General features: G+C 33.5%; 1 protein-coding gene across 5 annotated transcripts in view; it reads right to left on the bottom strand.

The window, feature by feature from the left end:
• The window catches only part of ZDHHC21 (zinc finger DHHC-type palmitoyltransferase 21), a 75,160-nt gene that overhangs the window by 29,631 nt on the left and 18,018 nt on the right, over positions 1 to 27,511 (bottom strand). For all 5 annotated transcript variants that reach the window (XR_007719580.1, XM_050759603.1, XM_050759602.1 and 2 more), the window contains 2 exons: positions 21,967 to 22,078; positions 18,558 to 18,696 (listed from right to left, as the gene is read on the bottom strand). Coding sequence is in view for 4 of the 5 variants with exons in the window: in XM_050759603.1 (XP_050615560.1) it covers positions 18,558 to 18,696; positions 21,967 to 22,078 (251 nt within the window). In the remaining variant the exon portion in view is untranslated. The remainder of the gene's footprint in view (positions 1 to 18,557; positions 18,697 to 21,966; positions 22,079 to 27,511) is intronic.

Raw genomic sequence — 27,511 nt, 5'->3', positions numbered from 1 at the left:
TATTTTTCTGCTAAAAAGTTTGAATACACAGCATAATTCATATTAAAGTTCAAGTGACCAAGATATCTAGAAATCATTAATACGGGCAAAATGACGGGAAATCATATATAATAGGATCATTTAAGAACAGCTCTCTTCAAGCCTACTTCATTCACTCTTCCATCCAGTCACCCAACCACCATTGCCAAGCACTGTGTTATGTAATAGAAATGTATAAATGATAAAAATATGGTCCATGCCCTCAAGAAGTACAGTTTATTTAGAAACAGAGCCCAACTTTGGAAAATTCCAAAACAATGTGATATATTCTATAACAGGGATGCATGCAGAGTACGGTAGAAACACAAAGGAATGCCTAGATAGGAGGGAGGAATTGAAATGCTGCGATTTAAAGGCAGGCCTTCTGGCTCAGAGATTGAAAATGAGTGTTCTAAAAGTAAACCAAAGATACTGTGGTAGGAAGACAGAAAAACAAGAAGCCTTTCATTTAGCCTCACTGTTACCAACCAACCAGACCAGAGGAAGGAGAGAGAGTTAAAGACTTCTCCTGGAAATCTGCTGTTGCTAAGCTGTGGAATAAAACAACCACAGAAAATAAAAGCACCAAGTGGATGGGAAGGACACCCAAACACAACCACCCACATGCTTTCTTTTATACTGATTCATGTTAGGGATTAAGGTAACCTAATAGCAACTTCAAAAATAGGAAGGCCACCAGAGATAGTATGCTTGCTTGAAACAAAAGAACTGATACTTTTCTGTGTGTATTATATTGAGTCACCACCAGACTTAGGCAAAAATCAGGTTCCACATCCACATTACTTATTCATTAGCCTGGAAAAACTTAAGAATTCAGTAAGACACTTAAAACATTATGTAGCAGGTAAATATTAGGCAATCATTTTAAAACTTCAGTAAAAAGAACCCAATATAGAATCCCTATGAAACATATAAAACCAGAATGATGGGCCTGTGGATGATATAAAAAATTAAATTCTGCATTAATGCTATTTAAAAACACAAATTTGTTCTAACATAATTGATACATTAAACAAGTTTGACCACAGCAATCATTCTTATGCATAATTTTATCTGTGAAAAAATCCTAGGTGAACACAAAAAATTGTACCAAGATGAACTAAAATATGTAGGAATACACAAAACACACTCACCCATCAAACATCTACCAGCCACCTCAGTTTATCTTCCATGCTATGAGCCACACCCACCTGCATCTAGTATTACAACTTTCCCTCCAATTTCACAGTCCCTCCTTTCATCACTTCACAATAATTCACATTCTGCAACCCTCCTGATGCTCACTTCCATAAGAAAACTTCAGGTCTTCTTCAAGGTAAAGTGCCATGTTTATCACAGTATTTATGTATTTCTGAATCATTTAACATTTATAAAAGAGTGCTGTTGTTTTTATTAGGTTCCTATCCTTTTAAGTGTCGCAGACAAAGTTTCGGAGTGGTAAGCCCTGTGGTTTTAATGCATGGTTTTACACAGTGAAGTGATTTTTAGGAACGCACATATTGCATTATAGCAGAGCTTACTGTACTAAAATTACCATCTATGACCAAATAAAATCCATCCACTCTTCTCCCAGTGAAAAGATTTTAAAATAATTTTTGGCCAACTACAATTTATAAATGTCAAGGATGGAGATGAGACTAAAAGATCCACTTATAATATTACATTTATTCATTTGGTTATACATTTATATTTAAAGTATTTATGTAAAATACAGTAGTAAAAAAACTTTAATCTAGAAATTGCTTTTTATCACTTTTACATTTTCAAAAAAACAACTGTATTCCAAGTTCACACATGCATAATTAACATCATCAGCACTAAATCCGTATTTTGAGTCACTTAACACTGTTCTCTAGAGTACATCTTTACTTCTGTCTTAGATTTTTTTAGATGTAACACTTTTTGAATCCAAAAATTGGCTTAAAAATTTTTATCCAAATCACAGGAACCCATTTGCTATCCCAGATCTTTACTACATAATCAGTGTTATGGACTCAATTGTGTGCCCCAAAATTCATATGTTGAAGCCCTAACCCCTGTACCTTAGAATGTGACTGTAGTTGGAGACAAGGCCTTTAAAGCAGTGACTAATATAAAATGAGGCCCTTAGGGTGGGCACTAATCTAATCCGACTGGTGTCCTTATAAGAGGAGGAAATTTGGACACACTGAGAGACACCATAGATGTTCCCAGAGGAAAGACCATGTGAGGACAGAGAGAAGGCGGTTATCTGCAAACCAAAGACAGAGGCGCCAGGAGAAAACAAACCTGCTGACATCCTGATCTTGGAGTCGTAGCTTCCAGAATGTGAGAAAATGAATTTCTGTTGTGTAAGCCACCCAGTTTGTTTTATTTTCTTAAGGCAGGCCTAGCAAACTAATATAATCAATAAATGTATTTCTTTATTGTTTACATTTCTTCCATTTTGTTAAGAAATGTGCTCATATACAGACAAATTCAAAAAACATGTGTCCAGTTTAAAGAACAGTAACACTGGGCCAGGCACGGTGGCTCATACCTGTAATCCCAGCACTTTGGGAGGCCAAGGCAGGTGCATCACCTGAGGTCAGGAGTTCAAGACTAGCCTGGCCAACATGGCAAAACCCCATCTCTACTAAAAAAAAAAAAAAAGAATACAAAAATTAGCAGGGCATGGTGGTGCATGCCTGTAATTCCAGCTACTAGAGGGGCTGAGGCAGGAGGATCACGTGAACCTGGGAAGTGGAGGTTGCAGTAAGCCGAGATCATGCCACTGCACTCCAGCCTAGGCAGCAAGAGTGAGACTCTGTCTCAAAAAGAAGAAGAAGAGTAACAGTATCCTCTCAAGAATTAGAACATCTGAAACCAAGTAGAGCCTCCTGTGTATTCCTTCCCCATTGCTGGCTCTCCCTCTCCCCTCCCCTCCCCTACCCTAAAGGTAGAGGTTACTAACTCCTTCTTCATACATTTTGGATATTGCTGTGTTTCAGTTGCATATTGCAAATATCTTCTGCTCTGAAACTATCCTATTCACCCTCTTGATGGCATCTTTTCATAAACTCAAGTCTTCATTTTAAGTAGTCCAATGTATCAATCTTTTCCTTTAGTAATTTTTATATCCTATTTAATAAATCTTTCCTGATGCTAAAATAAAAATGGCATTCTCCTATATTATCTTGTAAAGCCTTTTAAAAGCTTTGTAAGTTTTGCCTTTCACATTAGGTCACTAATTCACATAGCATTATTAACTAATTTTTTTGTGCACAATGAAAGATAAGAATCTGAATTTACTTTTTGAATATGAATATTCAACTGTTCCAGAATGACTAAAAAGCTATCATTTCTTCAGTGACCTGAGATGAAGTATCCATACATACATGGGCTCTCTACTCTGTTCCCTTGGTTTGTTTATCCCTGTAACAGTGACAAATGTCTTAGTTATTACGGCTTTGTAATAAGTCTCAATATCTGGTAGGCCATGTCATCCCATCTTATTCTTTTGCAAGAATGTCTTGATTATTCCAGATGATTTGTATTTGCATAAAAATTTTAAAGTTAGATTTTCAAGTTACAACACATACTCAGGCATATATTCACATATGATATATTCTCTCCATTATCTTTCGCCAAGTTTCTCCTAAAGGCCTTGCACTTTGTCAGATTTAATTCAGTAATTTCCCAGTTTTTGATCTTATTATAAATGGCATTTACTATTAATTTCATTGTCTAAAGGTTTGTTTGTGAGCATATAAAAATAGATTTTTTAAAATATTGTTTCATAGTCACATTTTTTATACTTTCTTAAAAACCCAAAAAACCTATAGATAAATCATTTACACAATTACATCATCTATGCGTAATGACAGTTATATTTCATTTAGCAGTTGTACCTTTTCTTTCTTTCTCTTATCTTACTGCATTGACTAGATTTCTAGTACTATGTTTAATAATAATAATGGTGATAGTGGGCATCAATGCCTTGTCCCCAACCTGGAGGGAAGAAGTTAACATCTCATCTTAGCATGCTATAGTTGGTTGATTTTGTGGGTTTTTTTAAGGGGTTGGGGGAGAAAGACCATTTATCCAATCACAAAACTTCTCCTAGTTCTAGTTTACTAAGAGTGTGTAACCTGAATGAATCCTGAATTTTTATCTTTGTCTTCATACACTGAGATGCTCATTTGAATTTTTTTTCTAATCTGTTAATGTGATAAAATATACTGACTGATTTTCTAGTGCAAAAAACAACCTTTCATTCCTAGGATAAGCTCAACTTGCCCAGGTTATATATAACCACATTACATACTATATACATAGTATGTACATACATACTATGTACTCTACTGGTGGGATTTTTTATATATACTTTTTTACTTTGCTTTAGTCTGTAGAAATTGCTAAGCTGTTTCTTTATTTCATAGGAAAAAACAAACACAAAGAATACCATGACACTCATATAAACAGAGAAAGGTAGGAAAGTCAGTTCTACTGCACGTATTCGCGACAGGGTAAGTTTTGCTCCCAAGTGGGAGAAAACTGGTTCTTAGAGGGAGAAAAACAGTCTTAGCTATCACTATGGTTTGTGGCCCTACACAAGTCAATCTTATCTGACAAAATCTTGTTTCTTAGTATTTAACTTCACGGGGGTGGTAAGAAGAGAAAATTTCCGCAGGAGGAAAATGGGAATGAAAAAAAAAAAGGTTAAAAACGACTGTTCTACTAGATAATAACATTTCTTATAAAACTATAGTTATAATGACAGTGTGGTATTGTCTCTCCAGACTAGAAACAGAAACACACACACACACACACACACACACACACACACATCATGATTATGAGGAAGATGGCACTACAGAGTGGAGGGGAAAGAATTATCTTTTCAATAAATGGTGATAAATCAACTGACTATTCATCTGTGAAAAAACTGAAACCATGACTTCCATCTCATGAGAATCACAAAATTCAATTCTAGGTGGAAATATGAAAGACAGAAAAATATAGTACCTAGATGATAATAAGGGAGAATTACATTGGTTTTAGAAAGGATAGAAAAACATTTTATAAATTGAACCCAAAAACACTACTCAAAAATGAAACGGTTGATAAGGTGGAGTACATTAAAATTTAAAACCTCTGTTTACCAAAAAACACCATTAAGAGAGTGAAAAGATAAACCAAAGAGTGGAAGATGTTTACAACACATACCAAAAAAGGACTAAACACCCTACAATTACCAACAAAAAGTCAAATGGGAGAAATACTTAAATAGGCACACTTTGCCAAATAGGCCAGTCATATCACCAGTAAATATATGAAAAGAGGTTGAGTATCATTAGTCATCAGAGAAGTGTAAATTAAAACAATAAAGTACTGTTCATACATACCAAATGGCTAACATTAAGAAGACTTAAATGAGTATTAGTAAGATATGAGGCAATCAGAATTTATATACTCTACTGGTAGGAGTTTAAATCGGTACAACTATTTTGGAAAACTGTTTAACACTATCTAAAAGAACATACCACTTAACCTTTGAACACCAGCACTTCTAGCTCTACATCCAAGTGAAACACATGCACATGTACAGCGGGAGGAATAAACAAGGCTGCTTACAATAGCATTATTTATAATCTCCCAAAACTAGAAACAAAGTAAATATCCACCAACAGAACGAATAAATGGCTTTATATTAAAAATGAAATATTATGAGGATTCACAACAATGAAAATAAACTGTATCTAAGTAACAAAAAGGATAAATCTTCCAAATGTTGCCCAAAAGAAACATCCGGATGATTCACTTCACTGTTTTTATTTTTATGCACTCCTTCATATGTGTATCACATTTTACAATATAAAAGGTACAAAAAGTTGTGACAGTGAAATATAGAATATAAAAATACTTTTAATTTTAGAAAACCAAACTCTTAAAATACATATAAAACATAAAAGTTAGTTATAAATGGCCTATAAAAAGAGAGACCAAAATTTGTGAAATAAGACACAGAAAAGGATGTGAGAGACAGGAAAAAAGGAGAGGAAGAGTCAGACCAGCTCTCTGATCTCATCTACTACTTTCTTCCTGGCTCACCTTCAACTACACTGACCTCCTTGCTATTTCTCAGACATAGCTAGCCAACTTCCAAATCAGGACTGCTGCATTTGTTCTTCCCAGAAAACTCCCCAGACAACCACATGCATACTCCCCTCACTTTCTTCAGGTTTCTACTTAAATATTGCCTTATCAGAGACCTTCTCCTTGACCAAATTACAGAAAATCCCACTATTCCCTATTTCCTTGCTGTATTTTTTTCATAGTATTTATCTCCATTTGACATATATGTATTTCTTTATTGTTTTGTCTCTCTTAGCAGTACGCAAATTTCTTGAAGATGGGGACTTTTGCCTGTCTTGTTCAATGATGAGTTTCTGGAACACAGAATCAGCTCCAACTCAACAAATATTTATTAAATGAATGAATGAAAACAAAGAAAGTTGGACAAAGAACTGTCTCTTCCCTCAACATGTGAAGAGACAGAGAACAGTATCTACAAGGATTGTTTCACATGTATAATAGCAGCGATAAACACAGAAAAAGAAACACACAGGCAACATGTACATAAACATAGTTATGTTTATGTTTACACATAAACCAGCAGAGGAGAAGAGGGTTACTCCCATGAAATATTAACAATATTCCTATACTCCTATCTGGTAATCTTTTAGAACTGTATCATTAAAAAATTTTTAAATGTTACAAAACTAGCAGTAGGGGGGCACCACCTCTTAATGCAAGCTAAATGAAAAGAAGAGTCAGATTTGGCTATTTATGATCTAGCAAACAATTAAATACTTGATCTGTGAATTCCTTCAGCTCATTTCTTCCTATAATCTTATCTTCTATTCTAATCTCAATTCTAATTCTAAGGCTATATACTGTATCTTATCATTTCTAAGAACTGCAACTCATAACATAATTATAATTTCAAGTATGTCACCTTATGAATACCACATGCTTTCTTTTGAGCTAATTCCCTGTAGACTATCAGTGCTAACAAACTCTTAACCCCAATGGGAGCTCCAATTCTTTGGCCCAACCACCGTATCATTGACTTTCCCCAACACATTCAACTCCCTACTTGTTTATATTCCACAGTCCATCAAGATAAATTCTCCTTTAATTTACCACCAACTTTCTTGACCCTCTCTCACCACCATTCTACTCCTGTTTCACTGGCTGCAGTCTTAGTCACCTTTCTTGTACCTTTGATCTTTCTAACTTCAAAAACTGAAGAGTGCCTAGAGTTTGGTCTTCAGAACTCTTTTCTTTTCTATTTGTAATAACTGCTAGGAAATCTCCAGTCAGTTTCCATGTCTTTAAATACCATCTTTATGCTGAAAGCTCCCAAATTTATTTATCTAGCTCAGACCACCCCATTGAAATCCAGATTTTTGTATCTAGCTGCTTAATTAACATCTGTCCCTGGAAGTCAAATAGGCAGAGTAAACATGTGTAAAACCAAACTCTTTAACTTCTCCCCAAAACCTATTCTTCCTTCAGGCTCCCTCTCTCAGTAATTGGTATCTCCATTCTTCCAGTTGTTTGGGCTGTGAAGTCTTGGAAATATCCTTGACGTTTCACATTCTATCTCATAGCCCACATTCAAATTATCACCAAATTCTGTTAGCCCTTCAATCTATAATAGACCACTTGTAAGCGCTTCTACCAATACCATAATCATTTCGTGTTTGGACTGTATTTTAGCAGCCTGGTAGCTGGTCTTCTTGCTATTATCCTTGTCCCTCAGTTTATTTTTCATAGCAATCAGGTTGTTGTTTTTTTTTTTTCTAAAATGTAAATGAGATTCTGTAGTGGCTCAAAACCCTCCAACAGCTTACAAAGTCCCAACCACTATCTTAATAAAGCATCCAGTCCAATCACTGCCCTTACTACTCTCAACTCATCATCTCCTATTGCTCTGTCCCTAACTCACTCCACTCAAGATATGCTGGTCTCCTTACTGCTCCTTGAGAATGTCAACAGGGACTTGCTTGAGTTCCAGGTCTCTGCTCAAGTGTCCCTATGAGAAAGGTCTTCCTTGACTATATCCACCCCTGTACCCTGCTTTATTATACTTCATAATACTTATATTGTTTACCATACATTTGTTTATTGACTGTCTTCTCTAATCGGAACGTAAGCTCCTTAAACACAGTAACTTTGTTTCAGAGCTTAGACGACGGGGAATAATATGTACATTCAATAATATGTACTGAATGACTGAATAAACGTTCCTCATAATTTTTTAAAATTAAAAACTGTGTTTTACAAATAAAATTTTATATATAAAATGACAATTTTCCTATGAGTCTGAAGCAATTTTTATTTATAAACCACAGCTTATACTTACTTTTCTGTGTTTTTATGAGACTACTCTGAAAAGTAAAAATATGTGTTTTCTTTGTGATCTTCCTCCTACCGAAGAGTTTCTCAACCTCAGCACTACTGGCACTAGGCTGGATAATACTTTGTTGCAGGGGACTCCCCTGTGCATTGCAGGACATTTAGCAGAATCCCTGGCCTTCGCCCACTAGATGCCAGTAGCACTCCCCTAGTGACAACCAAAAACGTCTCCAGACATTACCAAATGTTTTGTGTGGGAGAAAGTCAACCTCCTCCCCACTGAGAACCACTGTACCCACTGGTAAAGGATTTTGTTTTTCTCTGTTGTTCAAGAATAGAAACACCTAGAGACAATATAGATCATAAAATTAAAAAATAAAAATAACAGAAACAGCTTAGATCACATCTGAGATATTTAAAGCATACAGATTTGAATTTTCAAAATAACAAAATAACCAACTTCACATGCTGAGGGTAGGTTCATAAGGCTAATACTCTGACATTAAAATAAGTAATCTTAATTTAATCCTAAAATAAAATCCTATGATATCTGTATGGTTATGAGCACTTTTTGGAATGAGCCTTAGCTTAAGTTTATTATATTCCAAAACATAGGAAAAGAAGTTACACGCTTATTCGACATAAAACCCCTCTACTCCCCAACTCAGTGCTCAGGTAAAATGTACTTTTTTCAGTCTTATTACATCCTAATGGCAATTAATATCTAAAGTGAAACAAATAATTATTTATACCTCCCTAATGGCTATCACTGAGTGTTCAGAATTATCCACTAAATTTTGGTAGTCATATGTATGCAACTACCTTACAGAGCATATTTCACTAGCATCTGACTGTCAGGTTAATAGCTGAGGGTGAAATATTCCAGAAAAATTATTTTGTCTGCCTGACCATATTTTAGCAGTAAAAATTCTAGAAAAGTTTGGGCAATCCAATAAGAGAACAGAGTAACATACTTCCTTACTGCATTCACCAATTAATGCAGTGCTACAGTGTTTGGTAAAAGTAAAAGTAAGACAATAAAATTGCTGCCAGGTTTTAACCATTTAAATTCACAGTAACTGTAACAGTCTTACAGAGAAAAAAAAACTGATAAATTTTCTATGTTAAATGCTATTAATATTTATAGCTTACTATAGAAACATGTTTAACAAGGACATACACTCAGTCAACCTGGTATTGTAGGACAGGATTAAGATTTATTATAAAGTTTCTGTGTTCCATCTCTCACTAAAAGCATAGAGATATACTGACAGAATTGGCAATTGTTAGAATAATAAATAGATTATTCTTATTTCTTTAGAAATATAAACTGTATATCTGACATTATTCTTTTCAAGCAAAAAACATAAAAAATGTTACTGAGGAATAATATCTCTACTAGCATCTCAGGAAACAAGAACAAAAAAGCCAAATTACTTTTATATTAGCATTAAAAATAATTTTCGTCTCATATCAATTTTAATTCCACAATATTCTTGGCTATTCTTGACTCTTGGCTATTCTTTCCAAAAATCTAAAAAGCTAAATGTGTATTTCAGCAATTTTTTTCCATCCTTCAGTGAACAAAATAAATGACCTCCTAGATATTAAGAAAACAAAAGTTATTATTAAGCCTATAATATTTTTTCAAATAGCAGAAGTACTCAGACTACTTTAAAACTGATTATAGGAAAAGATTAAAATAAATTATGAAAAGATTTACCAATATTCAAAGCTACCTGCAGCCAAGTCTTCTGACTATTTCTATTTTTTGTTAGCCAAAAGGCTAGGCAAATAATTCTGTGGCACAGTTCTGACATCAAATCCCTAGCAACGCTATTAGATATCAGCCAATTGGAATAATAATAATGTATCTTCCTAGCAGAAGAGTTGGCTAGGCTGCTAAACATTATTTATTTTCCTCTTCTGAATTTTGGCAGCATTTCCTTTATTGAAATTCTCTCTCCTCTCTTCCCCTTCTGTCACCCACTGCTCTCATAGCCTTAAATGCAGTTAGTATGCTTTTCCCCTTCAAATAAAAGTAAGTATACAATAATTAGAAATTATCAGAACCACTTCATCTAAAAAGAAGCTAAAAGACATAATTTTAGAATTAAAGTGGTATGCCATCAATGATTAGCTGTATAAACTCTGATACTAATAGCCACAAATTATTTTTTTTAAGCTTATACTATTTCTCATGTAGAGAAATAGTAAACATTGCCCGCATCTGATTTCCAGCAGGTACACATTTAAAAACTAGTCTTAACCCACTATGATGCCTTTATAAGATATAACAGACTGCCTCAATGAAAAATGAAAACAGCAAAATATTAATCTACCAATCAGGAGGTTCATTGAGCTTTCTCTGAAGACCACATATTATGATGTTTAGTATTTTTAAATATATTTGATATTTTTAATCCTACAATAATATTGCTAAAAAATTTCTTGAGGGAAAAATGCAAAAAGCAGTATTGAATGGGAGCTTGAATAAGATATAGTAATAGCAAGAACATGACTTAGGGACATGGGCCCAAATCACACCTCTGCCAAGTGGCGATTTTGTGACTGGACAAGGTATTGAATTTCTCTGAATTTCAGTTACCGTACCTGTAAGATGATAACCATACTATTTATCCCTTCAGAAATATTTCAAATGAGTAGACATTTTCCGCTAATCCAAGTAATATACAAATCCAGAATAATATAAAAAAGAAAACACGTTACCAATAAAATATTCATGGATAAATATACAATAAATTTAAGGTATACTCTTTAAATACAGTGGTACTTTCCTTCATATTTAATTTAAAACCATAAATTTCTAGTATTGGTTTTGGTAAATAACCAGTATCCAATAAAATGAAATACATTATTAGAATTTGACCCAATACACCAAATGACTAGGCATCTGTTTATAAGCATTTAAAGTAACTATGTGAAATAGTCAAATATGGACCTTGGTAAAAAATGAAAGTTCATTTTCTTCAATATCCATCTATTTTATTCACTTAAATGCCAAATCATTACCCAATCTACAGGTTTTAGAACCTAGACAATGATTTTCATCCCAATAAATACTTAAAGTGAAACATTACCTTCGAGAGGGCTTTTAAGTAAAATTCAACGTTATTCTGGAATGATAAATGCAAATGATGCAAACTAATTTAATGTCTAACACCTGAAAAACTTCTCCAAACATCTCAAAATTTATAATCTTTATTGATTTTGTGATTCTAACAAAAAAAAGTTTAATTTATCTCCATTCATTTAGAAAACAAAATTATTACTCAAGTTTCTGCAATTTTTCTAGATATACATTTTTTAAACTATTTGAGAATTTCGGGATTTTTTTAGTTACTATTTCTGAGGAAGACAGTAAATACTAATTCTTTTTAGGTTCATAGGTCTTTTTTTAGTGTAAGACTCAGAATATAAATCAGTATCTATAGCTTAAAAAATAAATCCTAAATTTGGGCATTGATTCATGATAAACTATAAATTCCTTATCTCCTGCACATCTTAGTCCTTACTTCCCTCAACAAAGGATAAATTCAAGTATTTCCTCAAAACTTCACATGGTAAAAACATATAAATCTTTGAATGTCCATAATAAAAGAATATTTTAAAAGATTAAGAAGAAATCTAAAAAGCATTAAGTTACTATAAAAAACAATGGGGCACTTGCAAGGAAATTAAAATAATCCAGCTCAGAAAGAGCTCTCCTGAAAACAGAAGGCGAAGAGAAGAGAGAAATGGAAGAAAATTAGGCTCCCAATCTGTTCATTTCCCAGAATTTGTGAACAACCTGCTTTCTCTCAACTGTCTTTACCATGAGCATGAGCATAACCCACAACGTACCAGTTTTCTACTGAATACAGGTTAAGTGCTAGTACAGCAATGGTCAAAGTGCAACTCATTTTTTGTCGTTGTTGCTGTTAAATGAATAAACATTTTCGCCTTAAAAAAACAAGAAAAGAAAAACAAGAAAGTTAACACTTTCTTTTCCAACCCAGGCAATTCCATTCAGCTTTGGAATTTAAAGATGGGCTAGAAAAGATACTATGCTGCCACCTATCTACCTAAAATGGTAGAAAGAAAATGCAGACTACAGCTTTCGCTTCAGTCTGGATGACAGAAGAACACAGGGTCAAGGTCCATGGCATGCTTTAACTGCATCATTACTCCCAAAAAAAATATGTATAATAATCATTAACATAATATCCAAAGATAGGTAGGGACTTTGGAGGATCTTATTCCATATCCTGAATAACAGAAAGAGTAATAAGATGAATGAATGAAATTCCTGATACTATCTTTATTCACACATAGTTTTATACACATACACATAATCAAGAGCTTGATACAGATTTTTGTTTTAGAGAAAAATGAAAGAAACCCAGGAAAGGGCTTGCAGAAACACTGATGGGACAGTATTTTTTGAAGAATATTCCACCATAAAACATTATTTTTTTCAATGTCAGTGGTAATAATGGTGACTTTTGTTCTGAAATTATTGGTAAATTTTTTCTACCTTTATGAAAAACACAGTAAATATAATTTACAAAAGAACTGCTGAAGTAAGAACATTATTTTATTATTTAGCTTTAAATAAGTTTGTTATACAGCTGGAATTTTACAATGGATTTGCCCTTAAAACCAATTATTCCAGTTAAAGTCTCAAGGCTTTTGTTGTTTTTTTGGCCCAGCAATGACTTCCTTCATCTCCCCATTTGGTTAATCTCTACCTCACCTATAAAGTCCACCATGAGTCTCATTCCCTACACTATAGCAGTTCTCAAACCTTATAGCCACAGAAGTTTTGCGCTGCACAACTCTACAGGATACTATTTACATAGACTATGATGTGAGTGTTACCTCCTGGAGTTATGCAATTAGGCAGCAATGATTAAAATCACCTGGGAAGAAATTTTTTTAAACAAAATGTTATTGCCATTGACACCTATGAGGAAATAGTTTGTATGGGACCAACCCTCACACCAAAAACACTATTAAAAACCAGATAAAATCCAATTAATTAATAAATACACAGCTGTTTGAAGACATTGGCAAGTAGCCAAAGTCTCCAGAACTTATAGGGCCAAAATCTCAGAGAAAGTAGACAGGCATTAAGGTGATCCATATATTCTGCACTGTTTTTTTGTTTTTTTTTTTTTTTTTGAGATGGAGTCTCGCTCTGTCACCCAGGCTGGAGTGCAGTGGCCAGATCTCAGCTCACTGCAAGCTCCGCCTCCCGGGTTTACGCCATTCTCCTGCCTCAGCCTCCCGAGTGGCTGGGACTACAGGTGCCCGCCACCACGCCTGGCTAGTTTTTTGTAGTTTTTTAGTAGAGACTGGGTTTCACCGTGTTAGCCAGGATGGTCTCCATCTCCTGACCTCGTGATCCGCCCATCTCGGCCTCCCAAAGTGCTGGGATTACAGGCTTGAGCCACCGCGTCCAGCCTCTGCACTGCTTTTTATCTGAAAGTACTTGTCAATTCACACTCAGTACTGAATGAAAAGCCAAGTAGAACTGGAGACTCAGAACATCCTGCAAAATCTCCAAGGCCAGGAAAACAGTAACTGTAGGGCACAATCCACAATAAACACCTCAGTTTTTCAGCTGAGACCCCGAAGGACTATACTATTGGAATGAAGGCAAATTGAAACTAGTCTTTCACAAAGACAAATCCAGCAATCAAGATTCCTTACAAAGTACCAATAAACACAATAAACAGCATCTTCCCAAGAACTGCCATGTTGAGACCAATGTTCTGTTATTTAGCATTAGAAATTCTTGTTATACAAACCCGATTGGATAAAAATGAGCCTTCTCTTATATCCTATCAAAAAAAAAAAAAAAGAGTAAAGCAAATCTGAGGAAGGAACACATCAACCACATTTTCTACAATTTGTCATGCAAAATGCTCAGTATTCTGACTTCGGCATGTCAGAGGGCAGGACCAAATATCTGGAAATTGAGAGGAAAAAAGAGTCAACAGAAACGAACCCACAAGGGGATCTCAAAATTAAAGTAATCAAACACAGACATTACAACAACTGTGATTAACATGTTCAAAAAAAATAGATGACAAAATAGATGATTTCACCACAGAAATTATCAATGAAAGAAAGTATCAAATGGAAATTCTAAAAGTGAAAAATAACTGAATTAAGACTCTTTAGAAGGATTTAAGGGTAGATTAGACACGGCAGAAGAGCTGATTAGTAAACCAGAGGATAAATTAATAAGAAATATCCAGAATGAAGCACAGAGAGGGGAATAAAAAAGGAAAGTGAAGAAATAAATTTAGAACATATGCAGCACAATGAGACCTCATGTACATGTAAGTAGAATCCCAGAACTGCAGGAGAAAAAATTGAGCAGAGGTACTATTTGAAGTGATAAAGGCCAAGAAATTTCCAAAACTTAAGAATGACATCAGGCCACAGATTCAAAGTTACATAAACTCTCCAACAGAAAAAAATGCAAAGAAAACAATACCAAAGCACATCACAGAATCACAGAATAACTGCTAAAATACAAAGACCAAAAGAAATCATAAAAGCAGCCAAAGAAAAACACATTTCATTGGAGTAACAGTAAGACCAACAACTGACTTTACAACAGAAATGATGGAAACCATAAGACAATGGAATAACATCTTTTAAAAACTAAACAAAAGTAACCACCAACCTGCAATTCTGTGCCAAACAATAAATCCTTCAAAAATGAAGGAGAAATAAAAACATCTTCAGGGAACCAACACTGAGAGAATTTGTTCCAACAGACTTGCAATAAAAGCAGAAAAAATAAGCCTAGAGGAGGCTCAGACATAAGGAGTACTAGAAAAAGCACCAATACGTAGATAACTCAAAACAAATACTGACTATAGGTAACATATAACTTATATAAGAATATAACACATAATGTATATGTAATAATGATAAAGTCCTGTTACCATGTGATTTTTTTCTGTATCTACTTTCCACCCCAAAATACGAAAAATGATGATGACAGAGGGTGTTCCAAGGCCACTGCTTTCATTAGGTGCACAATGATAAAGTACTAACTTATATTATACTTCAAAAAAATCAGAATAATGTTTTCATTTTTGGGAAAACTATAAAAAGAGTAAAAGAGAAAGCCACTAGAAATAGAAAACTGGAATTTTTTTTTAATTAGAAATTCCAAAACAGGCAAGAAAAGGAGAAAATGGGAACATAGAAGAGATAAAGTCAAATAGTAAATAAATAGGAAGATGACAAAATACCAGTTATACTAAGTAAAAATTTACTAAATATTTCATATTAAAAGACAATTTTTTAATGATGAAATATCTGCTGTCTATAAGACATATGAGACATAGTAACCAAGAAAGGTTGAAAGTATTAAAGACAGAAAAAGATATACCATGAAAACACTAACTAAAAGACAACTGATATAGTTAAACTAGTAACAGAAAAAAAATTTGAAGGTAAGAACCATTATTAATAAAGAAGCATGTTTTATAATGATACAAGAGTCAATCCACCAAAAAGATGTAATGAAGTTTGTATGTATCTGTAATATAGCTTCAAATTCTCAACTTCTAAATCAATGAAATGACTCGAAGTCATTTCAATGTATATTGAGTAACTACTGAACATTCATTTGCTTCAGATCACTGGAATATTTAGAGCTACATAGATTATAAAATACTTTCTTCAAGTTTAGTTATAATTCTGGTCCTAGAATTTAGCTTTACTCTATTAAACTTAAGTAGGTTAGAACAGTGCTAATAAACATTCAATTTTATATATTTAAATTCATCTGTCTTTTCTTACAATGGGAAATATTGTGGTAAAGCTCTTCTCTCTATATACCTAACTTGATAATATATATGAATTACTTCATTCATTGAGATAATATATCATAAACAAAACTAAAAATTACTTGATTCCTCAAAAGGAAGCAAAATGACCCTGGAAATTTCATAAAATAATCTCTGAGTTTTCATTTCATTACCGCTAATATAGTGGTAATTATACAAGTACCCCACTTGATACAACAAGGGAACTGTAAGACTTAGGCTAAGAGAACGATTTCTGCTCAGCACTACTAGACATAAATAACTCTGTCAGATCCCTAGAATTATTTATAATGTAGTGCTTCATTCCTAAAGTAGCTTTCTAACAACCAACATAATGATTTGATTTTCATTTGGTAAAATGCTAACATATTATGATTTTTATTTAAAAAAACACCTGCTTGCATCTACAATTGATTGCTCTAAGGAAAATCTGGTTTGACTTTTCAAAACCCACTTTTTACACTCATTTTTTATATACTTTCTTCTTCCTGATATATTTAATCTTTTAACAAACATTTGCTATGCTGCTGACCTTTTTCCAACATTATGCATGTAAACATATACATATATGTAGCATATTCAAATATAACCTATAATCCATTTCTCCATTTTAAAAAAAGGTGACTGCCTAATTGCCATTAATTTCTCCAGTTTTTACCTTTCAGTCAGAGAAGAAAATTCGTTTGTAATTTCAAACACCTTACTCCTTCATTTGATTACTGGAATTTCCTTAGTTGGTCATCAATCTTCCAGTAATAAATGCTTACTGTAAAACGGTCTCTAAAATTTTCACGAAAATAGACCAAGAAAACTGTTTCCTCCCTCTGAGAGTTTTCACTAAAATCAAATGTAACATAAATTGAATGTCTATCACATACCAGCTAAGTTTACATATACTATTTCATTTAATCTCATTATTATTAACATTACAATGAGTGTAGAAGAAAATCACCACTCAGAGAGGTTAAACAATGCGTCAAAACTCACTCATGTAATAAGAAAACACAGGCTTTAACCCTAGGTATGTCTGTTTATAAAGACAAGATCTTTCCACTACCAGAGGCTGGCCAAGTTACTGTAAAGAGCCAGACAGTTAATATTTTAGGCTTTACAGACCATACAGTTTCTGCCACAACTATTCAATTCTGCTGTTACAAAACAAAAGCAGCCATAGACAATATATAAACAAAAGAAAGTAGTTGTTTTCCAGTAAAACTTTTTTAACAAAAACAGGCAGAGGGCTGAACTTAAACAAGGCCCAGAGATTGCCAATACTGCACTATACTACAATGCATTCATTACCTCTTAGCTGCTCTTTGTTTTTCATTAACACCACTAAATTCTACTTCTCTGTTACTTAAAAAAATTACTACCTTAATCCTACTGAGGAATTTCATTTTAATGCTTTTCTTATTAGGCTCAACTATTTGAAACAGATCACTCTGGGGAATATGTACATTCTTTCACATGATCTAACTTTAATGCCAATTGTATCAGAAATTTATCTACAAATAAGATGAAACATTTCTAAAACTATCGTACTAGCATGCATTATATTCTCAGTGGACAACTTTTTAAAGCATCTTGCAAATTCATGTTATCATTGCTGATGAAAGTCAGGGAGAAAAAAAGTTCTTTTTCTCAAGAACATAACTATTTGAGAACCTTTAAAAACTACATTCTGGGAGTTGAACAATGAGGACACTTGGACACAGGAAGAGGAACATCATACACCGGGCGGGGCCTGATGTGGGGTGCGCGGAGGCAGGAGGGATAGCATTAGGAGATATACCTAATGTAAATGACGAGTTAATGGGGGCAGTACACCAACATGGCACATGTATACATATGTAACAAATCTGCATGTTGTGCACATGTACCCTAGAACATAAAGTATAATAAAAAATAATAAAAATCTTGATGACATTATGCTAAAAAAAATACATTCTACATTTTTATTCCTGAAAAGAAACGAACATTTCATCTTTGTTTTTCATTATTATAGATATTTTTAAACCAAGACACATATATTGAAGATTCAATGTGTTGCTTTCTAAAGAAAGCCACTCAACACTAATAAATAACCATAAATGAATTTCATGAAAAGGAAATGTCAGAATAGGGCCCACCTTCTCAATCCCAATATAGTTCAAAATTCACCAATTTGGGAGTTTATTTTCGTTGTTTTGTTCCCAATCTTTTGTACTTAAAGGAACCACATGTTAATAATTGTATGCTACAACTGCTCTAATGTTAGTGGATATAAACATTTCTTACCAAATTACGCTTTTTTAGTGGAAGAAAATAGTAATAGTGGCAGAAAGAAAACATCAGTGCGTAGCAAGTAAGAAGTTCAGTGTAGAAACACAACTGCAGAAAGAGCCAATGATTATCTTCACCAACACAATTGTTAATCCTAAAGAAAAAAAATGAAAAAGAAACAATATTTTAAGTTCACCTCAGGATCAACAAGACTAAAATAAAAACAAATAATATCACATATGCTTGACTTCATGGAGATACGCTAAGGCCACTCGAAGGTAAAAACAAACTATACAAGGAAAAGTATAAATATACCATCTTACATTTGTAAAGCACTTCACAAAGGAAGTCCACATATGTGATCCCCTTCAACTCATAACAACTCAGCGAGACAGGAAGAGCAGACGGTAGCTTCCTGTGTCACTGATAAGGAACCAGGGAACAAAGGAGTTAAGCCAGAGGATGTACAGTTAGAAGACATAGGGGCCAAGAGAGCAAGAACCCTGCTTCCCTGTATATTGCTCTTCCTTTACAGTATTCTAGCTGTGGAAAGCAATCTGAATGCCCTGAAGTAAAACAGCTGAAACATACCACTCCGACATGACTAATAAGCATTCACAACTTTTTTTGATTTTAAAAATCTATCCCTGGTTGCTGAAAATAAAAATGTATTCAAAACTATTTACAGATACATAGAGCAATACTTCCACCAATACAACAGTGAACCCTAACTAGGAAAGAGGATTAATGTTACAATAAAAAATTTTCAAGGCTAATTTAAGCTGAATATTTTATTGTTCCAAATTTATTGTATCCAAATTGTCAAAGTATCCTAAAATTCCAGCAAAAAACCCTAGTTCAAAACTACAAATGACTTTGCACAAATGTCTTCATTTCAAAATAGTATTATGCTGTCAATGAAAAAGAAATGATGTAACAGGTTTCGGTCCTAACTTAAATCGCTCTTTTTAACTTGTCATTAAACCATTTTTTAAAGTCAAATATAGAACTGAACTGAAAAACCCTAGAGAGGTATTTCTTAGACTTAAGAGTGCATGTTTTGTAAACAAGAAAATCTACTGTGCTTTGTTATTTGCAAGCAGGATTATAAAAGAAGTGTGCTTATACACACTCAAAAATGCTCTTCAACAGCTGCTGAATGAAAGATGGCTTATCCTTGTTCTATCCTTCCTGTCCCCAGGAAGTTTAAGAAACAATGTCTATGATCACAGCTTTCCTAACCAGAACAGCTTTAAGAAGCACTAAGGTACTCAATCTATATGAGTTCTTTTTGCAACATTTGAACTACTTAGAAAGAATGATCAAGCCCGGCGCAGTGACTCACGCCTGTAATCCCAGATTTTTGGGAGGCCGATGGGGGCAGATCACCTGAGGTCAGGAGTTCGAGACCAGCCTGGCCAACATGGTGAAACCCCATCGTTGCTAAAAATACGAAAACCAGCCGAGCATAATGGCATGCGCCTGTAATCCCAGCTACTCAGGAGGCTGAGGCAGGAAATCACTTGAGGCCAGGAAGCGGCGGTTGCAGAGAGGTGGAGGTTGAGATCGTGCCACTACACTCCAGCCTGGGCAACAGAGTAAGGCTCCATCTCAAACAAAAACAAACAAACAAACAAAAAGATCAAAGCCAGAAATATAGAAAACCTTGAGGCGTTGTGAGAATTGACCTCCAAACCTAAAGGCAGCTAAATAGTACAATTTCTGAAAACGTCAAAAATTTTCCTTGCTTCCAATTTACACTATATATTCCCCCTGTTCTCTGAACATTTCAGCGGTGCTCTATAGGGAAATTTAATCACAAAAATTCCTGAATCTCTTTAGGTCCCTTGTCTACCCTCCTTTCTGATCCTCCGAATCCTTTTTATTTCCCCCTCACTGCTAACAACTTCTGAAAAGTTGACTAAAACTATGGAAGCAAGAGGCCTAGAAAGAGAAATCACCCCAAGGTTAGAATTAAGGTTAAATAGCACCTTATTTGGTCACCAGTAAGTGAGTCTTTCCTAGTTGATTTTTTTTTTATCTTAAACTATTGCATTCATTTGAAAAAAAGGCATCAATATCCACTTGTATCATGAACATTTGTATTTTAGTTAGTAAGAAACACTACAATAAGAAGTGCTTAAAAACTGAGTTTTCTGTATGATTAGCAATTATCTGAATACATGTTTCACCTAGCTTTCTAAAAATCTATTACTATTGTGACAGCAAACAGATCACTGAGCTTTAGAAGATTACTTGGGAATTAATCTGTTTAAATTCAAGGCACAGTTCTGAATATCAACTATATGTCATATACTATTCTATCTTGTTGACAGATTGAGAAATTTTTTAAATTTTTATGTAGTAACAAAGTGCTTTTATCGAAAATGCTCTTATTTTTTCCTGTTTCAGGAAATTATCTTCTATTTAAATAATCAGTCTATGCAAAACAACAAATTTCCACTGAAAGTTTGCTGATTATCTGTGCTATCAAAATAAGTTATCAAAAATAAGGAAAACTCTAAACTGACTAACATTAGAAAAAGCTAAACTCTACTTGAATCAATTTTAAATAAATGCAATTACAAATTAAGAGGCTCACTATGTACATTTGCATATATGCATGTCTGTGTATACAAACATAAATACTACATATATGTATACAGATACATTTGTCAAACTCTACACTATACCAGTTTAAATATTTATACAGAGAGCCAATGCTAAGAAAACAGAATTAAATACAATATCTTGTTCACAGATTTTTGTGACAGCTTTAAAATGAGATACAATACAGAATTCACACAGCATTTGTTTTCAGAGAGTCTATTTCTCAACTGAACATTTTCTTTAAATATTACAAGAGAGCCCCCTATTGACCAAAACTGTTGGCAGTTCTGCAGAATCATCTAATTATCACTCACATACTTCAACACGTACATAATGGTAGTAGCTATATCCAACACATAATGCTTAAAAAGCTTTAAGGGGTAAGGAAGAGGTTATCAAGGTGTCTGAAATATTATTAATTAAACAAATAAAAAGGGAATACAAACATTCGGATATATATGGTTTACTACAATTAGAAATAGCTACCATTTAAGTACATCCTACATGTCAGATATTTTATTACATGTTTTATATACATTGCCTCATTTAATACAACCACCTTTATCCTTTTGTATATTAGGTTGCATATTATTAGTTTTTTTGCTCAAATCTCTCCTTGTTAGAAAACATAGGATTTCTGTGGAAAAATGACTTTGGGAGTTGACCAATCATATAATCTAAATAACGATATCCTTATTAAGATATTGTAAAACTATGTAACTTTAACGTAACTTTTGTTTAAAGCTGCTAAGTTGTAAGATTTACATTTTATTACCCATCCCCCTATTCTTTACTAGAAGTGAATCACTCTTACCATGGACAGTGATGATCCATTCTCCTCACACAGTGGCCACAGCGGCTACAGTGATGGGAACGCTTTGGTCTCATCAGATTACACTTGTTACATAATTCCCAGAACTCCCTTTCTAGAGAAGGAAATTAAAATCCATTTAATGAAGGCAAGTGGGTAATGCTGAAATTTAGCACCAGTTGTTTAGAAGATTTTATAGGAAGACTTCAACATATAATTCTAAGAGATTTTTCTTCTTCTAAGCCTTTGGTGTAAACGTGTTTGCCATAAATGTTGTGGTTCTATTCTATATATGTCTTATTTTGTGTGTTTCTAATTTAAAAGACTATAAAAATAAGACACTATTGTTATAGTCAAAGTAAAAGACAGAAAACAATGTATTTGGATTCTGGGTATACTGTGAGAATATAAGTAAAATCCAATGACAAAACCCTAAAGCCTAACCAAATTATTATACTAAAACAATTTTATTTAAACAAATTGATTTCTAGAAATTTTATTTTTTGAAGGCTCTAAAGAAGAAATAATGCTGACCCTGGTTTCAGTTGATTAGTAAGTTGAAATCAATCCTATAAACTCATTTGAAAAACAGAGATGGCATTCCCCTCCACACACTTTCCCTAAATCATTTAATTTTTAAAAACATCAATAGATTCATTTAAGAGTGTACGTGACAGGTTAGAGAAGGAGGTCATATGGGTTTAGGAGGTGTCAGAATAGTTTCAGTAGTTAAAAATGTTGTAAGATGACTATTATTTTTAATGAAAATAAAGCACTTCTTCACAAAACACTGAACTACCATCAAGTAGCAATTTCCTCTCATCTGTAGTGAAACAGCACACGATTAAGTTCTGTGCAAAAAACACGAAGTTTGCATAAGAGAAAAGGCTTTTGTTTTCATTAAAAATTGTCCTAATCAGATCCATGAAAACTATGAAAGAGTCATCTTCCTAGAAAAGACAATTGCCTTTTTATACAAAAATGTATCTTTTAAATATGTTGGAATGGAATTTTACTTTTGCAAAATTCTTTTAATTTTCATCATTCGTGTTTATACTATTCCATAACCTCATTAAAAGTACGGGCACAGTAAGATTAGCCTAATTCCTATATTCAGATTGAATATTACTATATGAAGAGTGGGACCCTAGCACATAGTAGGTAGTCACTAAATGCTTGCTGATGTATGAAAAGTCTAAAATCAAAACATGAAAGATTCAAAATAAAAGTGAAAGATAATAGTAGACAGTATTCAATTTTTGAAAAAGATTCTCTATTTGAATTCCATTATTTTAGTTGAATGGTCAGGAGCAACATCAACATGCTGGACTTTTATACAGTAAAGCGTTGGGAAAACATTCCCACTACAGATATCTCTGAAGAAACAAAGTATGAATAAAACCTATATCAAATTAATTGTTCCAATGATATGAAAGTTGAGAAATTATCTCTTATATTTGAAATCTCATTTTAAAAGAAAATCCTTTTTCATTTCTTAGTTATTTTAATGAAAATAAATCATGCAAGAGCAACAATATTAAAGCTTAACTGACATAGTTAAACTAGTATTATTTACCTCTAAGTGAACTAAAAACTCATTTAATATATAGCATATTACAATGTCACAAGCATATCATATCCCACTCCCCTGCTTAGCTCAATGCTCCCAAACATCCCAATGTTAAAACTTTGAATTCACACATTGCGAGGAATATAGACAGGAAGGAGGCTCTCTCCACAATGAGCCAATTTTCATTAAAAGGCAATATAAAAACTTTGTTTTTATCAACCCCTTAAAACATAAACACGGTGTATTCATTATTGGTAATTTCTGAGAAATCAGTATATAATTCTTCACTTTATATCTAAAATGTATTCTCAGAAAAGAGGAGAGCACATGGCTATAGTTAGAGAAAGCCTATAATTCTTTTTTTTTTTTTTAATTTATTTATTATTATTATACTTTAAGTTGTAGGGTACATGTGCATAACGTGCAGGTTTGTTACATATGTATACTTGTGCCATGTTGCTGTGCTGCACCCATCAACTCGTCATTTACATCAGGTATAACTCCCTATGCAATCCCTCCCCCCTCCCCCCTCCCCATGATAGGCTCCTGTGTGTGATGTTCCCCTTCCTGAGTCCAAATGATCTCATTGTTCAGTTCCCACCTATGAGTGAGAACATGCGGTGTTTGGTTTTCTGTTCTTGTGATAGTTTGCTAAGAATGATGGTTTCCAGCTGCATCCATGTCCCTACAAAGGACACAAACTCATCCTTTTTGATGGCTGCATAGTATTCCATGGTGTATATGTGCCACATTTTCTTAATCCAATCTGTCACTGATGGACATTTGGGTTGATTCCAAGTCTTTGCTATTGTGAATAGAAGCCTATAATTCTTAATTTAGACCACAGATACAAACTACAGTCTGCAGGCAAATCCAGTCTACCACCTGTTTCTGTATGACCTATGAGCTAAGAATAATTTTTACAATTTTAAACTACTGAAAATAACAATTTGTGACATGTAAAAATCATATAAAATTCTAATTTCTGTGTCCATAAAGTTTGATGTACCCATCATTTACATATTGTCTATGGCTGCTTTTGTGTTTCAATGGCAGAGCTGAGGAGTTGTGAAAGAGACTGTACGGCCCATAAAGCTGAAAATGTTTACTACAGGCCTTTATAGTAAAAAATAATTTATTTGCTAATCTATGGTCTGGACCATAAATTGATTTAAAGAAAGAACTTGAGTCATTCCTTTGATAACATGAAGATACCACGTAAGTATCTCAAATGAGAAATACCTGTAAAAACTCACAGTTTCACATATCTATATGAGCACATACATCTCTATATACTTAGGGAAGAAAGGAGAAATCACTATTGTACAAAATCTAGAAATTTAATGGATCATCTAGAAGGTGCTTCTGCCTTGTGTAGCAAGAAAAAAACCCATCCATCTTAACATACCCTACGTATCTCCAAAGCCTTTCTTAGTCATTTTCCTTTCCTTTCTTTACTCATGTCCACATAGGATCTTGGTGACTGATACATTCTGATGTCTGATGATTTTTGTACTAGCCATGTAGTAATATTTTTTAAAAGCCTATGAGAAAAAGAATTCAACTGAAAATTTATGATAGCTTTAGAAAAATTAAAAGCTAACAGATACATTTTTAAGGGAGAGAAAAATCAAAATATAAAACAAAATCAAAAAAAAAAGGCAAACTCCATAAATGACTGAGGCTGTTTAATGTGAATAAATACATCATTTTGTTTAACCTGGAGATTTATTAATGCTGTAAATGCTTGAATGAATATAATACAATGCTTGGTTTGTTTAACCCTCAGAAAGGAAGAAATCACCCTCGACTTGAGTCTTTTAAGAGACTCACCTTTTAAGGGACCCTCACTCAATTAATACATTTAAAATCACTAAGTAATGCTTTGAGGAGAAAAACATTACTTGAAATAACCTAAATCAACACAAAGTTTGGGTCCTAATAGAGATTCCCTGACAAGAATCAGTTGTCAATGTAGGAAATAAATGTCAATAAGTCTCTCACAGATCACCTTTAAAAAGCAATATAAGAGGGAGGATAAAACCAAAACTGTGATGAATACATGACCCTGATCACTGAATACAGGCATCCTTACAGCTTGGGGTAAATTTTTCAGAGACTGCATCAAAACATGACGCATTTTTTTTTAACTTGAAAGAATTTCCTCTGTAATGCTATGTCAAAAAAAAAATGGCTCTAGTAATGACAAAACCACATGTCGAACATGCAAGTGAAAAACTTGATTAAAATGTTCTAAAGTTGATTGCGGTAATGGTTACGCAACTGTGGGTATACTAAAACCCATAGAATTGTACACTCTAACTGGATAAATTATATGGCATGTAAATTATATTCAGTAAAACATTTTTAAACATAGTTAAGAACTTGAATAAAATTTCATAAAATATGAAAGTGATAAAAACATTTTTAACTGAAGGTGTTCATTTTATATTTTATTTCAAATACACATGTGAACAACTCAAGTAATATAAACAAACGTAACAATTTCATTTGACTGTTTCATCTACATGCTCAAAAGTTTATAAAGTCAAATTCTGGGAATCTTTTCATGAGAAAATGGAACATTTCCTTATATTCAAATTGCCTCATATTTAGTAAGTCACATATATACTAAAGTCATTGTGTTTCAAAAAAGCAGAAAGGCATGTAAAATATTTCAGAGTAATTCAATAAAAAAAATAGTTAAAATCACCAAAGTATTAGGGCTTTAAGTTCCCTTTTCTGAAGAATTCAGTTATATGAAATTGCTCAACCTTTAAACATTCCTGAATAAATGTCACTCTTCTATAGTTTCAACTCTCTAGGCATTCAATATTATTTTTCACTGTTAAAATTTTGTAATGTTTTTTACTAAATTAAAATAATATTTACAAAAGAATCAGGTAACCAGCATCAAAAAGTAAATGATGACTTAAGTTTTCCCCAGATTTGTAACAAAGGTGAATAAAAAGCTAAAATTATCAATCTGTATATAGATCCATGGTAATAAGATGACAGAGACAAGGTTCTGGGTCTCTGGGCTGGATCTCACACCAACAACCAGCTGTTTAATCCAGGAAGGACAATCTATGCTCCTGACCACCCAGCCTACCTACCTCATACAATTACCATGAGGATCATACGATAATGCGATACTTTTAGAAAAAGACTATGGAGAAACATTAATATATGATAAGTAAGTGTATTTTTGTCAATGGAGTGAATGGGAAGATTTTTGAATTCAGGGAAGAAAAATAGGCCACATGCCAACTGAGACAAGATGTAAAGCAGACATCCAAACAGTCAGCAAGATGCCAGGGTGTCCTACATCACTACAGTCTAGACATTAAAGATAACAGAGTTGTTACATTTAGACTCAATTAGTCAATTAGGCCTAAAGATACAAATTTTGGGGCATATACAACATTCTTAACTTTTAAATTAGTTTCCAGTGTCTTTTTTTAATCACAAAATTTCTAATAAAAATTAGGATTCCCTGTATTCTGAGAATTTTAAGATCTAACAATCTAATTGCATGACAATTTTACTGTAGCTGAGTAGAGACAACTACTTTCAGATAAGGTATGAAATACTTGCTATATGGCCCCTCTCATTGATTTGCAGTGTCTGGAACATCTAGGCATTTGAGTCTTTCACCACTGCAAACTAAAGTGTTCATCAGAAACAGGTCTTCAAGTTAGAAAATACCTGTTTCTTTGATTTTCATGGGCCACTGGATTTTCAAGTTGAAGTAGATAACACATGTATACAATATTTTAGAGAGTTTTTAGCTAAGCCAGGTGGGAAGAAAAGTGATTCTATACAAATTGCAGAGTGCCACCCTCCCTGCTCCTGTCCCACTGCAAAACACATATACATACACAAACTTCTAATGACAGTCCTACTGCCTCTATACATTAATAAAAACTTAATATTTAATGTAGTATACAAAAACTTTTACAGTTATATAAACATCAG

This window comes from Macaca thibetana, chromosome 15 (assembly GCF_024542745.1).
Source record: "Macaca thibetana thibetana isolate TM-01 chromosome 15, ASM2454274v1, whole genome shotgun sequence".
Taxonomy (NCBI): domain Eukaryota; kingdom Metazoa; phylum Chordata; class Mammalia; order Primates; family Cercopithecidae; genus Macaca; species Macaca thibetana.
This window is presented reverse-complemented; position numbering and strand designations above follow the sequence as displayed.